Source organism: Mastacembelus armatus, chromosome 3 (assembly GCF_900324485.2).
Source record: "Mastacembelus armatus chromosome 3, fMasArm1.2, whole genome shotgun sequence".
In the NCBI taxonomy this organism is placed as follows: domain Eukaryota; kingdom Metazoa; phylum Chordata; class Actinopteri; order Synbranchiformes; family Mastacembelidae; genus Mastacembelus; species Mastacembelus armatus.
The window spans coordinates 24,115,080-24,137,826 of NC_046635.1; the positions used below are offsets into that span (position 1 = coordinate 24,115,080).

General features: G+C 36.8%; 2 protein-coding genes across 3 annotated transcripts in view; one reads left to right on the forward strand and one right to left on the reverse strand.

The window, feature by feature from the left end:
- Nucleotides 1–22,747, reverse strand: part of cep89 (centrosomal protein 89) — a 45,486-nt gene that overhangs the window by 9,946 nt on the left and 12,793 nt on the right. Inside the window, exons 15-17 of one of the 2 annotated variants that reach the window (XM_026292935.1) lie at nucleotides 21,028–21,169; nucleotides 19,631–19,720; nucleotides 16,835–16,960 (exon numbers count right to left, since the gene is read on the reverse strand). In XM_026292935.1, coding sequence (XP_026148720.1) covers nucleotides 16,931–16,960; nucleotides 19,631–19,720; nucleotides 21,028–21,169 — 262 coding nt within the window. In that variant the 3' untranslated portion in view covers nucleotides 16,835–16,930. Of the gene's footprint in view, nucleotides 1–16,834; nucleotides 16,961–19,630; nucleotides 19,721–21,027; nucleotides 21,170–22,747 lie in introns of those variants that run through there. The other variant, XM_026292934.1, reaches the window with a different exon arrangement.
- On the forward strand, nucleotides 38–13,529 carry LOC113122033 (E3 ubiquitin-protein ligase RNF182). The gene is made up of 2 exons (XM_026292937.1): nucleotides 38–101; nucleotides 12,784–13,529. Exons 1-2 carry the CDS (start codon nucleotides 38–40, stop codon nucleotides 13,527–13,529), a joined length of 810 nt encoding a protein of 269 aa, XP_026148722.1.

The following is a 22,747-nucleotide window of genomic DNA, read 5'->3' on the forward strand; positions in this document are numbered from 1 at the left end:
GAGATGTGGAGTGTTGCTATGAAAGACGTGGATTTACATGAAGGACAACGCAGCAGAGACAACTGGAGTGGAGGAGGGGGAGTCACACACACTGGGACAAGGTGAGGAACAACCCATACACTAACCTGCAAATCTTTTGTAGAAAGTGTGAGTACATCTGTACTTCTGCTGCAGTTTATTATCGTGTGGGTGTGTGTGTGTAATAACTGTTCTTGTATAGACTTATTTAAGTCTAAGTATATATTTAAATAGTTGTATCCAGAGGTTGGCATTTGCTGAGTTCATAACTACTTTAGATAGTGCAGCACATAAACACTCATACAAGTGGAATGCATGTTTATTGTTATGTGGACATGTTCCTCAGTATTTCAGCTAATGCAGAATAACAGTAATGACAATAAGGCAAAATGAGGGCCAGCAACATAAAGAAATAGTCATTGAAAGCAAAGAGCAGGTAAAAGGGCAACAGGAGAGGGAGAGAAAAATAAAGATGCAGAAAGAATAAAACAGAGAGGGTAAGTACTGTGTTGCTGCTTTGTGCTCTGCAGTTGCAGAAGATTTAGAGATGAGAAAAACAAGGTCTGGATAAGGAGAAGGAGTGCGTGTTTGCCTTTTACCTGCCTGTTTATTTATGTGTGTGAAAAAAAAAATCTGCCTGCTTGGTAAAGGGTAAAGAAAAACAAATCTTGTGTAATATGCAGTCTGACTGCTACTTGACTCAAGCATAATTATGTCTTATTTAAGATTTCATCAATTGAATTTCCCTTCGGAGATAAATAAAGTTGATCTTATCTTACCATTCCAAATACAGTTATAGGGAAAATGAAAGTAGCAGGAGCAGTTAAACAAGATGAGATAAACTTTATTCATCCTGAAGGGAAATTCAAAATTATATTGTCTGCATTTGATTTTTGATTTGATTTGATAGACATTTTGTAAAGGAGCAGTTGTGTTTTATGTTTTATACTGATAATGAATTTGATACTGATTTACTTGCTGTACATCTGTCTAATCTAAAAATTATCATGGTAAGTTGTAATTTTCCAAACATGATGTGTTCACACAAGCATATTTTACCCTAAAATGAATCAAGAGCAAAATTTTCCCACCAAAATAATTGAATTCCTATTAGTGCTATGTATGAATCACCTGTTGCTGTAAATAGGTTTTGGAATAACAACAACTTTATTGCATTTTTATTGACTTTGAGGTAATAATATTTCAGACTTCTATGATTTGATTGTGATCCAAGTAGTTGGATGTAGCAGAGAGTTTCTACACTACAGTGATTGCTCTCAAATAGGCCATGTAATGAAAAATATATACAAAAAGAAATGAAAATCCCAGAACAGACCTGAAAGCTGAGAGCATGTCAAAATGATTTTTATTCTTGGTGATCTGATAGATTCAGATAAAATTCATTCTAAATTCAGCAGTTTGTTTGAAAACCCAGAGAGGTAATGTCACTGAAGAAACATTGGAATTCCAAAATACATTTCAACAAATATTTATGGCTAATAGAAATATTTAAATGCGAACAATTTATAAATGTATGTGCCTATACAGTATGTAAATCTACTGCGTGAGTTCAGACTATACTAACTATGTTATACTATACTAACATCAGTGCTTAAATATATAACAAAACAAGTATTAAGTAAAATCAAAAGAGAAAATACTTTGTTATGGCTATTTGTCTTAGTATCTACAATCTACAGTATGTGAACTAACGTAATGATAACCATATTTCTCATGGCTACAAACTGAAGGAAGCATTTCTGCCATATGTCATTTTCAATATGTGTAATTTAGGTTAGTTAAGTTTGATTGTCTTTGTGTTTATATTACAGTCTCTTCCACATAGATAGAAACTGTTACAAATATATGATAGTTCACCCTAAATATATTTTGGACCAATAGTCCAAAAAAAATCATGTTAAGGAAAAATATTCAGTTTGATAGGTGACTACTGATAGATGCATCATATGCCCTGAACAGTCTGGTAAATAAACCCGTTATTTACAACATTATCATTACATACCTCAACCTGCAAATCATCCTTTACAGCCACATAATGACCAGGATATATGACGTGGCTGTGTCTTGATTGGATAGGATTTCACAATACCCAAACACCTCTTCAACTATAAGTTCAACTATAAGGTGGCCTTAGTTATACAACACAACCTGGACTTTTTTTTGGTTTGTTTTTCATTAAAACTAGGTCTATGTGATGCCATTTATTCTGTCACAATTATACATTCAGATGTCTGCACACGCCTGAAAGGATCTGGCCTTACTGGCACTGGCATGTTTAACTTTTTTGTCACTTGAAGCTTTGAGCATCTTTCTTTTAGCGATCAAATACTAGGGGTTTCAAGCAATTTGTTCAGCACATCAAACCAACAATTGTAAACCTTTTAAAGATTGTTCCTTTCACTCAGCGTCTATGTAGTTGCTTTCTCTGCACATTACACTAGACAGTCTGCTTTGTTTACGAGAAGATGCATGAGGTCACAAATTGCACACAGTGTTTCAGCAAGACAGACAATATGCAAACCGGGTGTTAAGCAGTCAATCAAAGTGTTGCAAGTACTGTCTGTCTGATTAAGTATCAAAACTGCCTTCTATTTACTGACACCTCAACAAACACTGAGATTATAAAGCTATCAGTGCAGGCTGGTGTATGTGCTGTGTTTCTGAAAGAAAGAAGGAAAGAAAGTGGAAAAGACAATGTAAGAAAGACTACCTATGCAAATGAATACACTGACCATAATAAAGTAACATGAAGAATCAAATCAGAACTTACTGAAAAACAATTGCCATACAGTTATGACTCAGCACTATATATCAATATTATTACATATATTCAGAATGCCTGTGTTAAATTTTACTTTTCCCACTTAATCCTGTAGAAGTGACCATCTATAATATATGGTTGTTATGAGTCAACATATGTCATCAGCCACTACTCTGCTATAGCCTGACATACACAGAGGCCAGCAATAATGACAGGCTGTTTTCCCTTTCCTACTTCATGGCCAAAGATAGGAAGCTTCAAGAATGAGCACACTCTCTACAACTAAAAACTCTTTCTGTGAGTGTATCTGTGTGTTAGGAAAGTCATTAGGAACTTAATCAAACCAGGACCAATAATAATTTATCAAACTATCTTATGATTTAGGGCCAAATCTGCCAACAGGTCTTAAGATGAAGTAAGTAATATACAGACCTCTTTAACTTGATAATGTAATGATTTGGAATTTGTTTCCATATTTTGGATTACTAATTGTAGCCCTTTGGGGCTACAATTTGTAATCCAAAATATGTCAATGAAATCATTTCTAATTTTTCATGCACTTATTTATTTATGTTTACTGGGAAAAATGAACTGGTAGATGCTGTATAACTCCTAGAGGGTATACAGAGTGCATAGTCAGACAGAGAACTCAAAGGCCAAGGCTAACATAGAAGATCAAACAAGCTTGATAAAAATTTGCACATGCCAGACACGTTCAAGCTGCACTCACTCTCTTGAGAGCTTGAGAGCAGCAGGGGGGCAACATTGTCTTAACAAGGTGGCTACAAGGCACTGCTGAAAAGTGGAATCAAAATATTCATCTAAAATAATTGTGAATCTAGTCCCATTTTTCACTGGGCATTTGGCCAGTTAACTCCCATAGCCTTGTACACAGCCTCGGTTCTCTCCCCAGCCAGCATACTAATTTCCCATTGCCCTCAATAATGACTGGAATTTGTATTATATGTTGGAGAACTATAATCTGGGAAGCAAAATGTCTCCCAAGCTTGGCCTGAATCTCTATCAACCCCCCAGGGAGGCAGCAGGGAGCCAGCATCAGCCCAGCTGAAGCGGTGACATTTAGTCCTCACAGCAAGCTGAGCTGAGCAATGCCAAACCAATATATCCACCCTTGTAGCTGTAGCCAAGAGGCTGGCTGACCTTCTCCAGACAGTAACAACAAAAATAATAAAAATTGAGAGCAGACAAGTATATTTATACTGTTAATACACTACAAACTAGTGGGGAACTGTAACTCTATTAATGATTTTTTTTAAAAAATACTTCTTTGTAGCATTTCTTCTCCAGTTTTTTCCTCCAATTTTAGTTCTCAGATCTGACAACTTCTTAGTACAAACACACTCCAAGCTTACATTAAGCTTGATAAGTTTGATTAAGCTATGACGCACTACTATTACACAATATAGTAGTCCCATGAGACCTTTTTAAATGTGAGTATTAGCAGTCCATGTACAAATGAGCCTTTTTATTGGTAGTACATTTCCTCTAAGGTTTAATGCATGTTAAAGTGAGTACAGAAAATGTATTTGGCATCCAGACTTAGACCTGACAATAATAATGTCTGCCTGGGGCAATCTAATGCCTACAGATGGACACTGTGGGAGAGTGTTGAATATATGTGTCACTGACTACAAGTACACTGAGCTATGTGCTTGAACCCAATCACAAACGTCACTCCATTAATTTACTAAAATGACCAGTTATCTGTTTCTGTTGTCTGGTTATTTGAAAAGCCAAGTGAAGTTGATCTTTTGGGTCTACTAACTCCTTGAAGCCAAGCATGTCTAAGCACTGTCATATGTCCTGCCTTATGCTGAAATAAAATTTGTGCTGCAGGCAACAAAGAGTATAGTAAATCTTGAGCTGGTAATAAAGGCTCCTGTACATCCTCCTCTTCTTTTATTTGCCAAGGTACCATTATTCTAATTAACACCTTACAACCTAACTACCATCATACTATTTTATCCAATTCATTAATTCGCAAATCCAAATGTTGTTTAAATTCCCTGCAGCAGTAACCTCATTCTATCACCTATAAAGTATCAGTGCATGTGTAAACAGATTAACCTTTTCAGCTAAAATTGGCTGTCTTGTGTCATTAGCACAGGAAGACCCAACAGAGGTAATGAAGCTGCATAGGGCAGGCAAAAGTCTACTACACAAAACCTTACTCCACAACCATCTTACTGGATTTAATAGAAGACAAGCAGAGACAGAAATGAGTGCAAAATAACACAATACAGAAAATTCAGCTGAACAGATCAAACAGCTTTACCTGCTGCAGACAGCAGAGGAGCGATAAGAAGTTGTCACTGAAGTAACAAGCAAAATACTGTACATGAATGTTTCCTATAGCATTGTTGTTTTACTGGACAGCTTCTAGTGGTAGAGGTTCTTCCTTGGAGCCCAACAGAAAAGGTACTTCTTAGCTCCTATTGACATTTCTCTTGCTTTGTCAGTGATATGCCACATAAATCTTAATGTCAAATAGAATCTGAATCAGAACAAGACTCTGCTTTTGTGCCCTTCTGATTAAAGATCTATCACCTTTGCTGGAAATCAAGTTCTTGTGGTGTGAAGAGTCCACCGGGTTGTGGGGGTTTTTTTAGAGGATGGCTTGAAATGTAAGAGGATACTGCTGTATAGTCTGTAATTGAGGGTAATAATAGAGGAAAGATAAGTGAGGTTCTTTGTCTGCTGGTTTCAGTAATTTTAGTGAAAGGGGGTGTAGGAATACCACATAATCACACACATAACATCTACCTCCCATGGTAGAAAACTGTGAAGACACACACCCCAGAGCTCATCAGATTAAATGAGCCTTCTGCTCAGGTGTGTCATAAACATCTGCCAGTGTCAAAGTCAATGTCACAATTAGTTCTGGTCATAAAACAAGTTAACTGGCATGCTCATTTACAAGGTGTTCGTTTTTAGTCAGCCTGGAAATTTAGCAAAAGCAAACTTCAAAACACTAATATATTTGTACACGTGACCACATATGAAATAGTGTCCTCTTGGTATTAAACACTAAGGCATCACACATAACTGGGATTGGCCAGACTCTGGCAGACAGGAAAAAAGTTGGTTTCCTAAACCAATAAGAATATATTAGTCTGCAATATACTTAGTAAGGCTGGTGGTTGTACAGTAGGGTGTAAGAGCTTGGTGGTTTGGTACTGTGTCTGCCTTCTTGACTTAGTTCTTCTCTGGCATATAATTGTTAATAGGCAAATGTAGAATAACAAGGATAATCTTTTTCACCTATTTGGGACTTCAATTTTGTGTGTTTACCTGTCCGGGGTGTACCCCTGCCTTCCATCCGAATGAGAGATGGGATAGGCTCCAGCAGATCCCTGTGACCCCGGTTAAGGAATAAGCGAGTATAGATAATGGATGGATGGAATTCTGCGTTTTTTGCAGCCCAGAACTGCTGACAGTCTTACGAATAGCACTGTGTTACAGCTGGCTCTGGTACCCAGATGTGCTGTTGCATGGTCTACATTTTGATTAGGACATAACGGGTACAACACTGTGATGTGGATACTGTGGTATTAAGCTGAACAGCTGTCCACTTAATCAGTAGCATCAATTACAAATAGATATGCAGATCATGAGACCATCAGCCATTCTCACCTACTGTGACAGCAGGACATGTTGTCACTGGGAAACTTGGAGGCAGCATTAATAATCACTCTGAAAGCACTTGAAGAGCTTTCTTCTGGTATGAAGAAAAACTATTGCCATTCAAGGGCTTTTCTAATTTATTCTAGACTCAGGCATCTGTGTGCCCTCATTAAATGAGATTTCAGGACTGAGTCACATACCCAAACATACAGAAATTACTGCTTGAAACAAAAAGTAGATAGGCCACAATTTGTTGTGTAGCAGTGTATTTAGATATATTGTTTGAGATACTATTATATTTCAAATCTTACCACACAAAAATAATATTACAGTTGAACTGATTGATCAGAAATAATGTACACAGCTCAATGTCTTAAAACAAGTAACAAAATAAAAATGTGCTTTGTTGTTTTCAACAGAATACATCTAGAAAGTGTAGATGAAACTTACTCCATGTGTTCTTTAACAGTTAAAAAAAACAACAACAAAAAAAAACTATGGATATTAACCAACCCTTAATTTTTGTAAACGAATGAAAGAGATGCCACAAGCATCGTCTGAAGCAATGGGGTAATTCCAAGGAAGCATTACCAAGCAGATAATCTGACAGCGGAGGCCAAAACTATCATTGACAATTCATATTAATTCAGTCACTCTTACAACCACTGTAGAGGCAAAGGATCATTCCCATCCTGGACATCACTTATTTTTAGATGCTTCCCTCTGGCAAACGTTTCAGTCCATAAGTTCATGAGCCAACAGACTCAAGAATAGTTTCCAGCACCATACAGGAGCTAATATTTCAATTATTGTGCAATATTGTGTTTTTAAGTATATGCAAATTCACTCGTGAATTACTGCGCAATAATTTACTATATTTATACTATCCATCTACTTACTGGCTGCATTTCTTGGCTTTCATTGCTTTGAACAGTGTTTATTTGTTATTATTATTATTTTTTATTTTTCTAATTTTATTTTATTTTTATTGTCTTGCACTGTAAGGATTGCTCTAATTTTGCTGTACTTAGTACCCAGTACTTAGTACAGTGACAATAAAGAATCTTGAATCTTGAATATTAAGTGGAGGGCTTAATAGGGACAGGAAAACAGAGCGAATGCAAGTTCAGGAGGCTAAGTGTTTAATTTTACCCACCAGCTTTGACAAATTACAAGCCATGCACTTACATGAAACCACAGGGTTTCTTGTGAGGTATAACCCTCCAATGTTATTGGAGATAAATTCTCTGTAGTTTTGCTGTTAGTTACAAGGGAACTTTTTTCTCACTTTGTTGACACCAAATGAAAAGAAAATTGTTAGTAAAATCAAAGTCAGACTGTAAATCTACACCCACCAAGTTACCGAGCAGGACCTACCAGCTAAAAATGACACAGTATTAAATACTGTAATACGTACATTTTTGCTCTATAACACAGTATATAAGCAGGTAAACACGCTGTTTGATCTAGTTAATCTTGCCAGGAGCTACACAGAATATTGACTTTTGAAATTCTAGCTGTAAAGGTAGACATCCAACAAAGATCCTGTGGCTCAGTGTCATACAGACCTCTGTAGCTATGATTACAAAGCTTAAGACTTATCTTTATCTTGGTGGCCAAAAGTGTTTTCTCACAAACGTTTTGGTGATTTAACCATCGACTTTGACCTCTTCCCTACTTTTTCTCTACAGCACCTGTCACCTGGCTTCCTTCTTTTTTTCATAATTAATACAATTTCTAGAGAGCTTTATAATTTCATTATAAACATACTGTTTTGGCACCCTGAATGACTGATTCTGTCATTTTTCTTGAGATTTCTAACTGAATGTGAGAAATAATAAATTTCATATTTCATTTTATTTAATAAGGAAACAGACAAATTTGCCTGAAGCTAACACCAAAGCTAGACAGGAACACATACAGTATTATGTACTACTGTACTCTGATCAATTAGTCCTGCAGCTACTCAGATGAAGTGCACTGTAGATGACTGAGTTTAAAGTCTGATGCACAGTCTAAAAGTAGAGTAATTACTGTATGCATGCCACATGTATATGATTACCTTTTATCCAGTAGTTCAGGCAGCTTGCATTCATGTTATTCTAATGTTTCTACTTTGTCTCTTGCCCATTGTGCCTATGGTAAGGAGTATAGGCATAACTACTGTACTCTGCTCAGTCAATCTTACACTGTAGAGGCAAAGAATTAACTCTGTGATGTGTTTGATCTAAATGAGAGGGGAGGATCACTAAGAGGGAACAAAGCTGTATCCAAACCACTAATGAGCATTTACCCCCCCAAACAACTAGAGGTAGATGCGTCTGAAGAAAAAAAAAAAAAGAAAATGGCAGGCAGGGGCTGGAAGACAATAAAGATAGGGCATGCAGGACTTTAAACATGGCATGCACATGGTCAGATTTTCATGTTAACCTTAAAAGGGTATTTAGGTGAACAAATAAGTAAAAACAAAAACAAGATATTAAGACAAAGCTGCTCATTAAGTCCTTTTCTCTTTGCAATTTTTATCACTGGCACAAGGAATAAGTCAAAACACGCAATAAAAACTGTAGCAGGTAGCTACAGATCTGAGGTGTTTAGTAAATTGTAACCCTCAATCTTACTCAAGGACACTGCAATCCAAACTTGCTAGGTGACCAATAGTCTCCATAATCATTAAACATCCCAGCCTCTACTGCTATTTATGCCTATGTTACTGAAAATTCTAACATAAGAACAGCTACTCTCAAGTGTTTTCCACAGAACAATGCAATACCTGACATGTAGTACAATGTAATACCCGACTGTATGTGTAATTTACAGTAAGATGTAACTTACTGTAAATTACTCTGGACAGCAGGAAAACAGTTCAGTTGGAGACAGTGCATGCAGTTTTTACTGCAGGTATGATCATACCAATTAGTTCAGCTTTGTGTACCAAATAATCTTTCAAAAGGGTATACATATACAGCATACTTTATGTAGAGGTACACTATGTGACTATGGAGATTGTGTTCGTATACCTTCTAATGCCATGTTTGAGGCTGAGAAAAGGAGAACAGAATCTGGCACCAGATAAATAATGAAAAAGTAGGACAGGTCGTTGAAGCAGCCAAAGTGAAAAGTATGTTGTCCCAGGTGACAATTTAGTACAGTTGCTTTGGGCCATACGAATAGTCTGCAAACTGATCTGATGGATAATATTGTGCAAGCCACAGATTGCATGGTGATGGAAACCAGGATGATTCATATCTTTGCATATAGTGATGTCCCCTTTCAGAAATGCAACTTCAAACCACAATATTTAGGATTGTCATATTCAATACTGATGACGGTTGAAAAGATTCAACAAGTCTTTGCAAATGTTGGATGAGCTTAGAAACGTACTGTTAGGCTTTGACAACACACACCTGTGATAAATAATTTCAATGCTTGTTTGCCTTGTAAAGTCCACAAGATATTTTTGAACAACTTCACACTCAAATTCATGCTGCATGATACATAACAAGGAGTTGCATTTTCACTTTCCAAATGCTGTGCCGTCTATTTACAACATTTATTTCTATGGGACTTCATGGGATAACTGGACAATTCTACTCCTGGGATTGATGTAGCAGGATATGCTTTTTTCTGATATCTTTTTGACATTCTTCAGAAGGCGTTTTAACACAACATACTGCTGGCTGAAATATTTAATAGTCAGCAAGTCACAGAGAGGCCTGCTGGGCAATTGCCAACACAACATCCACCTATTCAATCTATATTTCATGGTCATGAATGAATGAATGAAAGGTTTTTCTTTATATAGCATCTTCCTGTTGGGAGGGGGACTTGTTAATGGTGATTTTTTGGAGCTTTTAATAAACATTTTTAAAGGCTGGAAGACTCCATCTCTCCCTGCTTAGCTGCCTGGCCACTAGCCAGTGATCTAGATCCAGATTCAGATGGCTAGAAATTTTAACCTGAGACCAAAAATTTGAATGTCTTTCAACATTATCATTCAGGCCAGGGCTAAACTCCACTTGAGACATCACATTTTGACCCCATGAAGATAAAAGAGAGCTAGAGGCAACATAGCTTTTCCTCCGTGATGAGAGCAGCCAATTTGTCCTTGAAGACAAGGGTGTATATTTTTTTTCACACAAATCAGCCCTGAAGAGAGGTATCAAAATGTTTGTATACAGTTCCAAAAGGCTAAATCTGCCTATGCTTATGTGTGAGCCTCAACAGCTTGAAGTGCACAAACAACAACAAGGACATCTTATTCGTCAGTAGTAGTGGTCCAGTACATTTCCTGGTAGTGTGTTTGTTGACTCAAAGACATAGACATAAATGTTGTTGCTCATTAACCTCACTGCCATGGCACCCAAAAGGCCAATTAACAAATTTCTCTTGTGACAATTGACAATAAAACCCTTCTGTGGGCTTTTTGGGACATACATGTATGGTGGTGTAATTAATTGGCTAAAAAAAAGAGTTACATACAGTAAGTAACATAGTATATTTCTCAACCTGTAGAAATTTGAAAATTTGAAATTCATATTTTGTCATTTGCTGCAGTTTAAAAAGAAGAACTATGTTCCCACTAAATCTGTGGAAGCAAGTAAAAGGTAAAAAACAGGTCTACCCATGACATTGTGCAGTTTCCTATTTCATTCAATTTTACAAAGATCAGAAATAAGTAAAAAAGTGCAAGAAAGCATTTCACATATACAAGAGGACTTTATATAAAAAAAAATCATCTACTGTGGTTCTAGAGCTTTTATTATTCTACACACTGTAACTTAGCAAATGAGATGATTAGGTTAGGTTTCAAACAAAGCATTTAATTTTACTGTGAAATTCAGTAACCTGAAAAAAACTCTCAAAGAGTACAGGGAGTTTTATCAGTTATCACTATCAAGCTCATGTTGTTGGTATATATCTTTCTCACTGCACACCAGTCTACTATAGAACCAGCATTGCCGTTGGGTGATACTTGATGTCAGTAGCTACAGTGGAAAGTGTTTCTCATCTAGTCTCCAATCCACTATGTTCCAAGTTGATCTGGGAATTTGAAACAGCATTCTGAAAATTACAGACCTGCTACTCAGTATCTGGTCCTTTTGCTTTATTCAAGAATAATAACAGTTTCAGACCTAGCCTCTGGTGGTGAGATATCAGAAAACCAATCATGGCTCTGATATATTTTGTAGCATAAAAAACAACAGTAATACTGGAAATTGATCTAGTCACTATGGCATAATTGTTTGATGTAGCCTGCTGTTGATTATGTGCTTTGGTATACTGTCTGTCATTCTCTAGTTTTTGGTATGTTTGATCCTGCAGACATAATGAGGTGGAAGAATAAAGTGACTGCTTTTCTAATTTGCGTTTAGTTTTTAAAAAACCATAGCAAATTATGGGTGTTCATCAAAGGGTTATCACAAACTGAGTACAAATCAGTCTTGATCATCTTAGCTGAGCTTATGCGTCACTATTCAGCATTATCCTTTATATCATTTTCTTCCACATCATGAGCTGGTGACCTTGATTTCTCTAATGTGAATTTTTTCTTTCAGGGGTACCCAAATAATATTTCTTGATAAACACAAGGGAGTTGTTAAAAAAAAAAATCAGAGTGTAAATAGCAGACGAGTATTAGAGTCTGTCTGCTTGGTTTGTATGCTTTATTAGCATTATGTGTGCATCAACCAATGTTAAACCCATATGATGCCACAGTATTTCTAGCTGGAACAAACAAGTGTGTTACCGCCCAATATTAGTATTCAAGTAATCAAAATACTCGACAGTAACTGTCAGTATAAACAACATAGAAATAAATTACTGTTTTAAAAAAACTACATTGTTCTGCAGTATTATCATAGAAATCAGAGTTGTATAACAGTAAATGGAAAACTTATCCAAAAAATGAAGGGAAAAATGTAAACGTTTTTTAAGAACAGTGATCACATTTTAGTCTAGACAACAAACATTAAATCAGCAAAAATGTTGAAGGAGCTGCTGTTCTTACCACCTCTTCCAAAGCATCAATAGCATTACTGGCTCTTTATTTGCCACAAAGGGCTCTGGGAAGACACCGTGATCCAACTCCCAGACCATAAATCATTCATCAGCAGTCGCTACAGAGAACAGAAGCAGTCAGAGAAGAAACCATGACCTTTTCTTGCTGAGCAGAGATACAATAGATACTATAGTCAGAAACATCTGCTTGTTTCAGTGCCATATCTAACATCCTAGTTGAAGCCACATGTTATGCTGGAATACATAAAGATAATTATGCCTAGAACTGTCTTTTTAATAATCTGTCTCCACTGCTTTATCTTTCTTCCATTTACTAGAACATGACTTGAATATGAGCTGTCCTCAGACTGAGATAGAGGAGAAGGGCTGTCCTCCACCAGAGGAATTAGAGTGTAAAATCTGTTACCAGCGCTACAATGCCCACAGCCGCAAGCCTAAAATCCTGGACTGCCTGCACCGGGTCTGTGCCCGCTGCCTCATTAAGATCCTGGACATTGGTGATGGTGCAGGATGCATCTCCTGCCCCTTTTGCCGACACCAAACTGAGATCACGCAGTATGAAGTGTCAGGCCTACCTGATGATACTAACATCATGTCCCACTTAGCAATGCAGAACAAATCTTGGAGCTCTGACAACAACAGGGAAGTGATCCTGACTCCAAAGAGTTTTTCCTCCTCCAGTCCATCCCATGACTCCTCCAACTGCCTGGTCATCACCATTATGGAAGTTCAGCGGGACCCACAGCACTCACCAAGCCACAACAGCGGCTCTGACATCTATGCTGAGCAGAGCCTGGACTCATTATCAATGGGCTCAAATGGGCCGGCTGATCAGGATGCTCTTTCCAAGTTCTGTAATCATGTCCCACGAATCCTTGTCTGGCTACTGGGCTTCTTATACTTTGGCTCACTGCCTCTAGGAATTTATTTACTTGTGATCCAGAGAGTAACTCTGGGCATTGTATGTGTGAGCTTGGTTCCTTCAAGCCTTACAGTTTGCCTGGTCTATGGTTTCTGCCAGTGTCTGTGTCAGGGTATGTGTGACTGCACCTCCAGGGGCTGATATAAAGCTATTAAACTGGTGGTTCTCTAATGGGATAAAGTCAGCTACAAAAAATTATTTTGGTTTGTTATGGAGATAGATATGAGGCCCTGAGATGAAGGTGGTGCCCTTTCCCAAACAGGAAACTGTCTGACAACCAGAGAGTTTTTGAAAGGGAAATAATGGGCCAATTAGAATAACTAAGACAACCATCTTAAGTGACAGTCTATGTCCTTAGGCCGACCACTAAAACCATGTTGGCCACTGGCAAGATCTGTTAGTACTTTAGGACATGCGCCTATATCTATACTTCTGTGATGTATTTTTGTGAACTACTTTGTTCTGTACTGTGTGTATGACCTAGCCTAACTAACATTTGAAAGCAGACCGTGAATCTTTGTTACATAAAACAGTGCTGACAAAGTCCTAAGCCCTCATTTATCAACACTGTATACCAACAAATTCTTGCAGTCATTTTAAGTGAATGGTGTGAATTCCTAACTTGTCACTTTACTCTAGGATGTTTATACATTTTGGTTCATCTCTAAACCATCCATCCAAACATCAGCTTGTGATCAGAAGGAGCACTACAAAGGAAGCACCATACACCAAACAGCAAGACCTTATACACAATGAACCACACTGTTCACACACAAGAAAAAGTAACAGTATTTCAATGATCTACCTTATAAATTCTACATTAAAAATGTATGTATTTACTTTTATCCTGATATAATTAAATCAATTATTAATTGCATGACTGGATAATTACCAGTTGACCATAACAAAAAGGGAGGAAAAATCAATGTTAGCCACTAACTAAAAAGCACCTCTTAGACAGACACTCACCTTGGCCCTACTTGTTACAGTGATTTAGAATTTTAAGTTCAATCAAATATTTTCAAACAGTGTCTTTTTTGTGAGTATTTTTCACACCTATTAGGCAGCATTTTTGGTAGCACTCTAGACTAGCGACTGTTTTTCTCTCTGTTCAATCAATAGATAACTCAAAATTGAATGCGTTAATTTTGACATTTGCAATCAACCGCTAACATTTTCAGTAATAACTCTATCTTGTTTGGAGAAAAATATCTCTGTTAAACCTGGTGAGTAACTGTTGCGACATCTTTCTATCCTGTTTAAATGCAGAACAAAATATAGAATACTCAAATTCCAGTGCTTCATTATTTGTAGGTCATGAATTAGCTACATAAACATACATCACCATAAAAATGACATAAGATGTACAAAATTGAATAATATGTTAAAAATTTCAAAAGGAACAAGTGAGGAAAATATTTGTATTTGCACCCAATACAAATACAAATGAACATATTGACTTAATTGAAGAAATAATCAATTTGTTATCTATTCTATTGTCACAGCAGTAGTTCTGGGCATATATGTGACAAGGTTGTTTATTGATTATTGAATATCTTTTTCTGTCTGCCTCAAATACATACAGATACACATACACAACCCATTTGAGTATTAATCATGTAAATTGAACTTGCTGTTTATGAGTATTGTGGTTTTCAGTGCAATGTTGATAACTGAGAGACCTGGACTATTCAGTTATTTTCAGCAATGAACTTCAGGTAATAATATTTTTCATTAAATTGGAAAAGTAGCATTTTGAAAAAAATCATTTTGTACTAATCCCATCTGATGTGCTGTAAGTTCAGTTAATTTTCTGATGTTGAAGCTCATTCTTTTCTTTTTTCAGTTTTCTGTCTCTGTAGCTTTTATGGTTTCCTGTCTTTCTTTCTACTGACTGACACCCTCAGCTTAGTGCCGCACTACTGATTACAGAGGCTACCAGACAATAAAATGAATAGATTAATTATTTTGTATACAGTGTTTGTGTAATTATTTTTAAAGTTCCTTAATTTATTGAATGTCAACAAGTAGTCCAATTGTCATTGCCATCGTCATAATCTTTCAGGCTTCTCAAGCTTAAAGAAATGCTTTTACATGCTGTTGTATATTGATGCTGCTGCACTTTACAGAAAAAAAAAAACACTGCAGTGATGTTTCTAGAGGTGGACATTTTAATCTCTAGGGACAAGTGGATTTTAACAAGATTTTCCCCAAACCTTATCAAGCTTAATGAGATGGAGGTCTGGACGCTTAAGATTACTGTCAGGTGTCAATACAATTGTGACAACGCTCAGTTTGCCTCTTATTTTTTAAGTACTATGATGGTTACACATGTATGGTAATATAACCATAAAGTTCTGAGACTAGTTTATATACAGTTGTATAGTAGAACCAGCAGGAGACAGACAAAAAAAAATGAGAGATGACAGAAAATGGCTGTAAGTCATACAGTAGAAACAGAAATTTTATTTTCTGCTTGAGTTGGTGGAGCTGTTAGAGCATTTGTCCTGCTGGCTGTACTGCCCAAAAGAGAATTACCATATTAATCTAAATATAAAATGGCCCTGAATATGAGAGTACCTTTTCCTGGTTACTCAGGATACTTCACGTGCCTCACCATCAGTTTTCATATATTTCTTTTAAAACAGTACTGATTAACCAGAGTAGACAATGTGTAATGTAGTGAAGTAGATGTTTGTCAAGGAAATGTTGTGCCAATAAAACAATCTTGAGTATTCAACCCACTTCTTAGTTTTCAGCTCTCCATTAGGAACCATTTAATGAACTTACTACATCAGCTCTATCTGACACAAAAAGCCAAACTGATTCAATGAGGTAAGTGGAAGACTCATTCATTTCTATTAGTGTCTGTATGTAAATTGAGAATAAGCTGAGAATATGAGCTACTGTGACCAAGGAATTTCCCTTGTGGACTAATAAAGTTTATCTAATCTAATCTAATATAATCTAATCTAATTTCTTCATTAAGAGCTAAATATAAAAAGGTTGAGGGGTCAGAGGTCGCATCACCCTAACAATAGAAGGAACAAATATCAGTGTGATCTTATGATTAAGGGTGATAACTGCCATTGTGCTTGGATCTTGAAAAAGAAATGCAAAAAGCAGAGGAGAATCCTGAAAAACAAAAAACCCTGCAAGTCAGGTCACTCTGATGTCTAGCAGTACAGGTCATACAAAATTGTGACCTGGCTATATTTATACATGCACTCACTAAAATATTCAACATGTTCAGGTGTTTCAAAGAGATGAAGTCATGCATTTTAATTACACATGAATAATGTAATCACAATCTGCTGTCTCTTTATAGCACACACTTATCTCATGATCCTTGTCTTTTCTATTCAGTCCAATGTGTTAAAATGCATTACAATTACTGTAGGGTAACAATCAAATGAAAGTCAGAGCTGGGCGTAGGCATTAAAGTGAAAGAACTACTGAAATTTGGTATTACTATATTTTAGCTTGGTATGGAAATTAAAGGACAGAAATGAAAATATTTTAATTACATTATCAGTACCTTATCATCTTGAACAGCTCCCATGAGTGGCAGACTGGGGTAAGAATAGAGGTAAGGCAAAAATGTTAACAAGGAGGGATGTTAGTGAGATTGTATGATAGTGGTGCTGTATCTTCAGTTATCAGAAAAACAAACCTTTCTATTCTATACATGGGATTAATTAGTGGTCTATTAAATCCGGTGTACATTGGATTTATTTTCACTAGAGTTTTCCTGTTGCAACCACTGAACCACTATAATCAATCATTACAGCACTCAGCAAGGCATGCAAGTGATGGCAACACTGACAGACCCAGATCAGTTTACATTAAAAACTGTATATTCTGGCAATATATACTGTACCTGTTCAAGTAAACTAAGAGCAAGGTTTAAAGAAGATAACTTAACAGTTAACATAAAAGTTAATGTTGGTCAAGCAAATGTTCATTTAAGGCCTATAAACACACACACTATCTTAGCACTCTGAACATTAAAAAAGATCCAACATCACAAACACCACACCAAACTCTGGCTGATGTGAACCTCAAAAAAGTAAAATGTGTTGTTTTTTTTTTTTACATTTCTGGTCTCTGCACCATTTGATAGTGAAGTCAGTATAAGGCAGGTTAAAAAAGGTTTTTGTCCATTGCAGTGCAAAGTTCTATTCACCACACCTGTCTCTCACAAAGCAAACATGAATGCTCAGAGTAGCACTGAAATGATTAGGCAATGTATCACTTAGTAGACAAGATGTACAATTATAGGCAGATTAATAAATAATGAGAGTAATCTCTAGGTGCAACCCTATTTTGGCACGTAATGTAAGCATATCACCATTTGAATGACTAATTTACTATGTTGTTGCAGGTCTATGAAAGTCAGTGATTTAAAGTCTATGGTCAAAACAATCTCGACATCACTGGAAAGCTCCATTAAAACTGTAACACCTTTAAGTGTCAGTCTTGGTAATCTCTAGCTTTGCTAATGAAAACTAATGAACTATGAAAGGAGGAAGGGAATTATGTCGACACATCTAACATTTAGCACTGCTCTTTAAGTGGATCACCACCAATAGAACTCACAGTCACACAAACACACACATCTTTCTCTCTGGACCGTTGCTATAGAGACACTAATAAAATTGTCAGAACCAGTGAGATGTTTTTCCCTCCAGTGGCTTGAGTGACAAGATCTGCTGACAGCTGAAACACCCAAAGAGCAATGGGCCTAGAGCAAGGCACTAATACTGACAGAGTAATGTCATATTCATGTTTATCATAACAAATTAGCAAACTAATAAAGAGTTGTTATTGCATGTCAACTTGCAACCATAGTGGTTAGATTTAAACCAAGATGGCACTGCAAGTAGATACAGAAATTGTTGCCATAGTGATTCCTTAGAATAGGCTCAATTTAATTTCTACAGAAAGGGGTGGAATGCATGCATGTTTTGTTCACAGTATGGATGAGGAGAATAAAAAGTGGTTCTTCCTTGTTGTTTTCAATTAGTTATGGCCAATTTGCAGCATTGTAAAAAAACATCCAAGTATATTAACATACACCAGGAGTGAGACATCTTTGAATGAATAAATTGATACGAGTATAGTATATAAAGAAATGTCTTTTAATGAATCAGTATTTTGGTCACTGTTAAACTGTAGCATAATTAGTGTAGTGAGGGTGAACACTCTGAACAAAAGGACGTATCTAATGTGACAGTCAGAAATTAAAATGCTGTCTTTAACATCAGTTGCAACAGGTTGCTGCATCAATTTATCAACATTTGGGCCTGCTATATGTCTGCACATCTGCTTCTTAGTACGCATCAAGTGTACATATACAGTACTTTACAGTCTCCCCACCTGTATGCTTATCTGAAACTCATCCTCCTTATTATGATCTGTCCAAGACAGTTGGTGTTTGCCCATTACCAAGCCTACTTGATAATGTTTTAAATCATTTCTATCTTGTGCATTAACAGGTTCTGCAGACACGTCACATAGTGAAAGATATAGGCAAATGTGGAACTACCTGTAATGTCCTGTACATTGCTGCAGACGAGAGTGAGCACCATAACTAACAGCAGTCACAGTCTCACAGGGATACTCTATGTTCAGTGGACCAAAGTCAAAGAGACCAGTACACACAGTGCCACTGCTATGGATGATTATTATTTGTATACTGGTGTTTTTGTTACAATTAATCTGCTGACTGTTTATGGTGTTGATATTACATTCTGTTAAAGTATAGGAAAATAAAATCTTTAGAGACAGTGAGCTCAGCCTGAAAGTCTTCATCAATTTTATACTTTCTGAGTAGATAAGGCCAATAACAGATTGTTTATTGAGTCCAGTGGAGTAGACTGATCAATACAAAGCAGACTAGAGTGTTATCTTGGGCAAAATTAACTTAAGATAAAATGCTGTGCTTCAGTCTAGTTGGTTAAAGCACCAATTAAAGAAGGTTGAAGCCTCACAAGCTGACATAAGCAATTGAATTCAAATGACTCAGCCTGTCATATAACAAAGTAATTTTACAGAAATATATAAAATTCTAAAGGATTTTTTTAATTTAACAGATCTGTCTATCTCTCTAATCCTCTATATAGGCCACAAAGAGGCAAACAAAATCCATATTAGAAGTCAATAAACAATATTTTCTGATACTCAGGATAAAATGTGCCTTTGATTGTAGTGATAAGTGATGTCTGAATAAAGGATCTTACTTTGACTTCGTCCTGTAGTTTCCCAAATCGGACTGTGCCATTCAGAATCCTGCTGATGAATCCTTGCTTTTCCTGCTGAAGAACTGAAGCCTAGGGAGGTAGAGAGGGAAGACTGGGAATTACTGAGCTACAAAAAGAGAGGAACGATGTTGGAGGGTTGAGAATGTCCAGTTGAATGAAGGAAGTGAGGTGTGGGAAAGATGGATAAAAGGAAAGAAGGAAAGAATTTTTGCTAATTTACAGTAGTCCTGCCATAAACACCTTATTTTCACTTAATATAAACTCAAACTGTTCACAATACAAAAAAAGATGCAGTTGCATGCCTCTGCCAACCAGCCAAGTTATGCTTTACATATATGTTACACTATATAACACCACTTACTATAAGACCCCCAAATTTGTAGAAATTCACCAAAGGCATTCCTGACATATCGCATTTACAAGAAAAGGATAAACGGGAGGTCACTGTGACCTTGACTCTTGACCACCAAACTGTTATCAGTTCATTACTGAATGCAAGTGGTTCATTGATGAACTGATTAGATTTTGGTGTTCAAAAGTCAAAGTTTAAGGTCAATGGCCTTGCATGTGTCCCATTGTTGTGAATGTGACATCATCTAAATTACAGCTATTATTGTTATTTATGAAAACATGTGCTTTTCCTATGTGTTGTGGAAAAGGTCCATCATAAGCACCAATTTATGGAATACTTAAGAAGTCAGTCAGCTTCCGTTATCTGTACAATTGTCCCTGCATATCACTGCTGACATGAAGAGTGCACCTCTTTGATAAATGATGCACACAATTCCAGGCACAGAAACAGTCTGCTGAGGATATAACATGTTTCTTTTTGGGTCAACTGTCATCAGCCTAATAAAGCTGCCTCATTAGCACCTCAGTATGTACAAAATATTTGACAGATTGTTTATGTTGTCTTGAATGATTTGAATGATTCCTGTCTGGAAGTTTGTGTTTGGAGTGCCTGTCAGCTCTACTGTGGTTGTTTTTATATTTGCTTCCTTGCCAGTAAATCAGTTCCAAGCCTAGCAAATGAATAAAATACTTTTAAACTAAACTTGATGGGTTTCAGTATATGGATACCACTTCAGATGTTTGTTGCCAACTAGCAGACTCTCTTAGCAAAAGCCTAGAGCAAAAGCCCCCCCCCCCCCCCCCCCCCCCCAAAAAAAGTCATTATGTTCTGTTTGCTCTTTGTGAATTAATTATCAAATTTTAAATTTTATTATGGTATACTGTGGGGAATTGGTACAGTATAACACCTTGTTTCCCTGTAGTAAGAGAGGTGGCAGAGGTCTAAGAAGTACCTGGTTTTCTTAGGCCTAGTGTAACATGAGTAATTCAGCAACTTTCTACAGTATCAGTAGCATCAGTAGTACCATGTGTAGTAGTTGGTCTCTTTCCTGGGAAATGTGCTCAGCCACAGAGGTGACAGTTCCCAGGTAATGCCGGGTCTTTTGCTCTTTTAATGCACACTCTTTCTTCTGTTGCTTCAATACACTTATCCTCCTTTCAGCCTTCCTGTATGATGGAGAGACAGGAGAAAAGATGCCAATAGGTTAAAGAGACTTGATGAGTGACAGAAAAATGACTGGGGAAAAAAACTAGATTGAAAGGGAATGACGAACACAATATGGCAAAAGCCAGGAGATTTAGAAATAATTCAGGAATGTATGAAAGCAAGCTGGGGTTAGGGGAAACAGGGAAGAGAGAATGGTAAAAAGCAAAGAACAGAAGAGAGACAAGATTCTGCCATCATGATGTCACAAATAAAAATAATGACCCAAAAACCAGTAATTATCCATTGCCTTTATTAAAGACATTGTGCATTGCCGTTGGGAGGGGTAATTTACTTTACAGTGTCTGAACATTTAAAGAGCATGGTAAATATATCTGTAATCTTTACCATTAGCTAGATACACTACAGTATTCTTGATTAATTGGAGAAAAAACAAACATAAAAAGTGTGACTTTGCTGCATTTGGCATCAGCTTTGTCATTAGCAGCCATAGAGCAGTTTGATCCTTGTGATGTTTCACTGGGAGAAGCCATTTCTCTGGCCGATTGGGGTCAGGCCTGGGATTCTTTCCAGTATCTTAACTGTTCCTAGCACTGCGCTCTTCTGAACTGAGAGCTCTTGTGTTGTTTCTGGGATCTGTTGGAACCATCCATTCATTGTGAGGAGCCTCCTTCTCTTGACATCAGTGGCCTCTATCTCCTCTTTTGACCAGCTTATTATGCCAGTGGGGTATCTGATGACCAGGTGTTGATAGCTCGGACCTTGTTTTTCCCATTTAGCTGACTTTTTAGGACTTGCCTTACTGTCTGTAGGTATTTAGCTGTGGCTGCTTTCTTTGCAGCTTTGTCTTGGTTCCCATTTGCCTGTGGGATTCCAAGGTACTTGTAGCTGTCCTCAACATCTGCTATGCTACCTTCAGTCCTGATAACCTTGCCTCTCTTTGTTATCATCCAACCACACATATACAGTCTGAATGACATTCCAAGGTCGTTGCTGTAGATCCTGGTGGTGTGAATCATTGAGTAAATGTCTCGCTCACTCCTAAGCATACTTATTTAAATATGAACTGCAATTCCGAAGATGTCTGTTTATTGGCATCTTTGAATAAAAGTGGTTTTGAGCATGATTCCAGCTATTATGTGCAGATTGTTTCTACAAGCAAGCTGAAATCTCACTTCAGAAAAAATGTGTGTGCTAATTAGTGGCTTTAAAACCAAACTTTGATTTGAGTCAGTTGTAAATTGAATTTAGGAGCAATGGATGTGTTCTTACTTTTTAATCTCAATAGATTTTCCATTGACTCAGTAATTATTGCTAAAAATGTATAACCAATAAAAGCACTGAACATCCCAAAATGTGCTGACTGCACTTTTAAAATATTAGTTGGACCACTACTGATCACATTTTTAAGTCTCATTAACAGTAATAGCAGCAGTAATGATAGAAGCAGTAAACTCTCAAGCTTATTTATTCATTAATGTTCAGAGACGTTTTTAAAATCCTATTATGGCCTAAATGCAAATATAATTTAACTGACTTTGGGCAAACACATATTAAACACATTTAAGAAGGCAAATCCA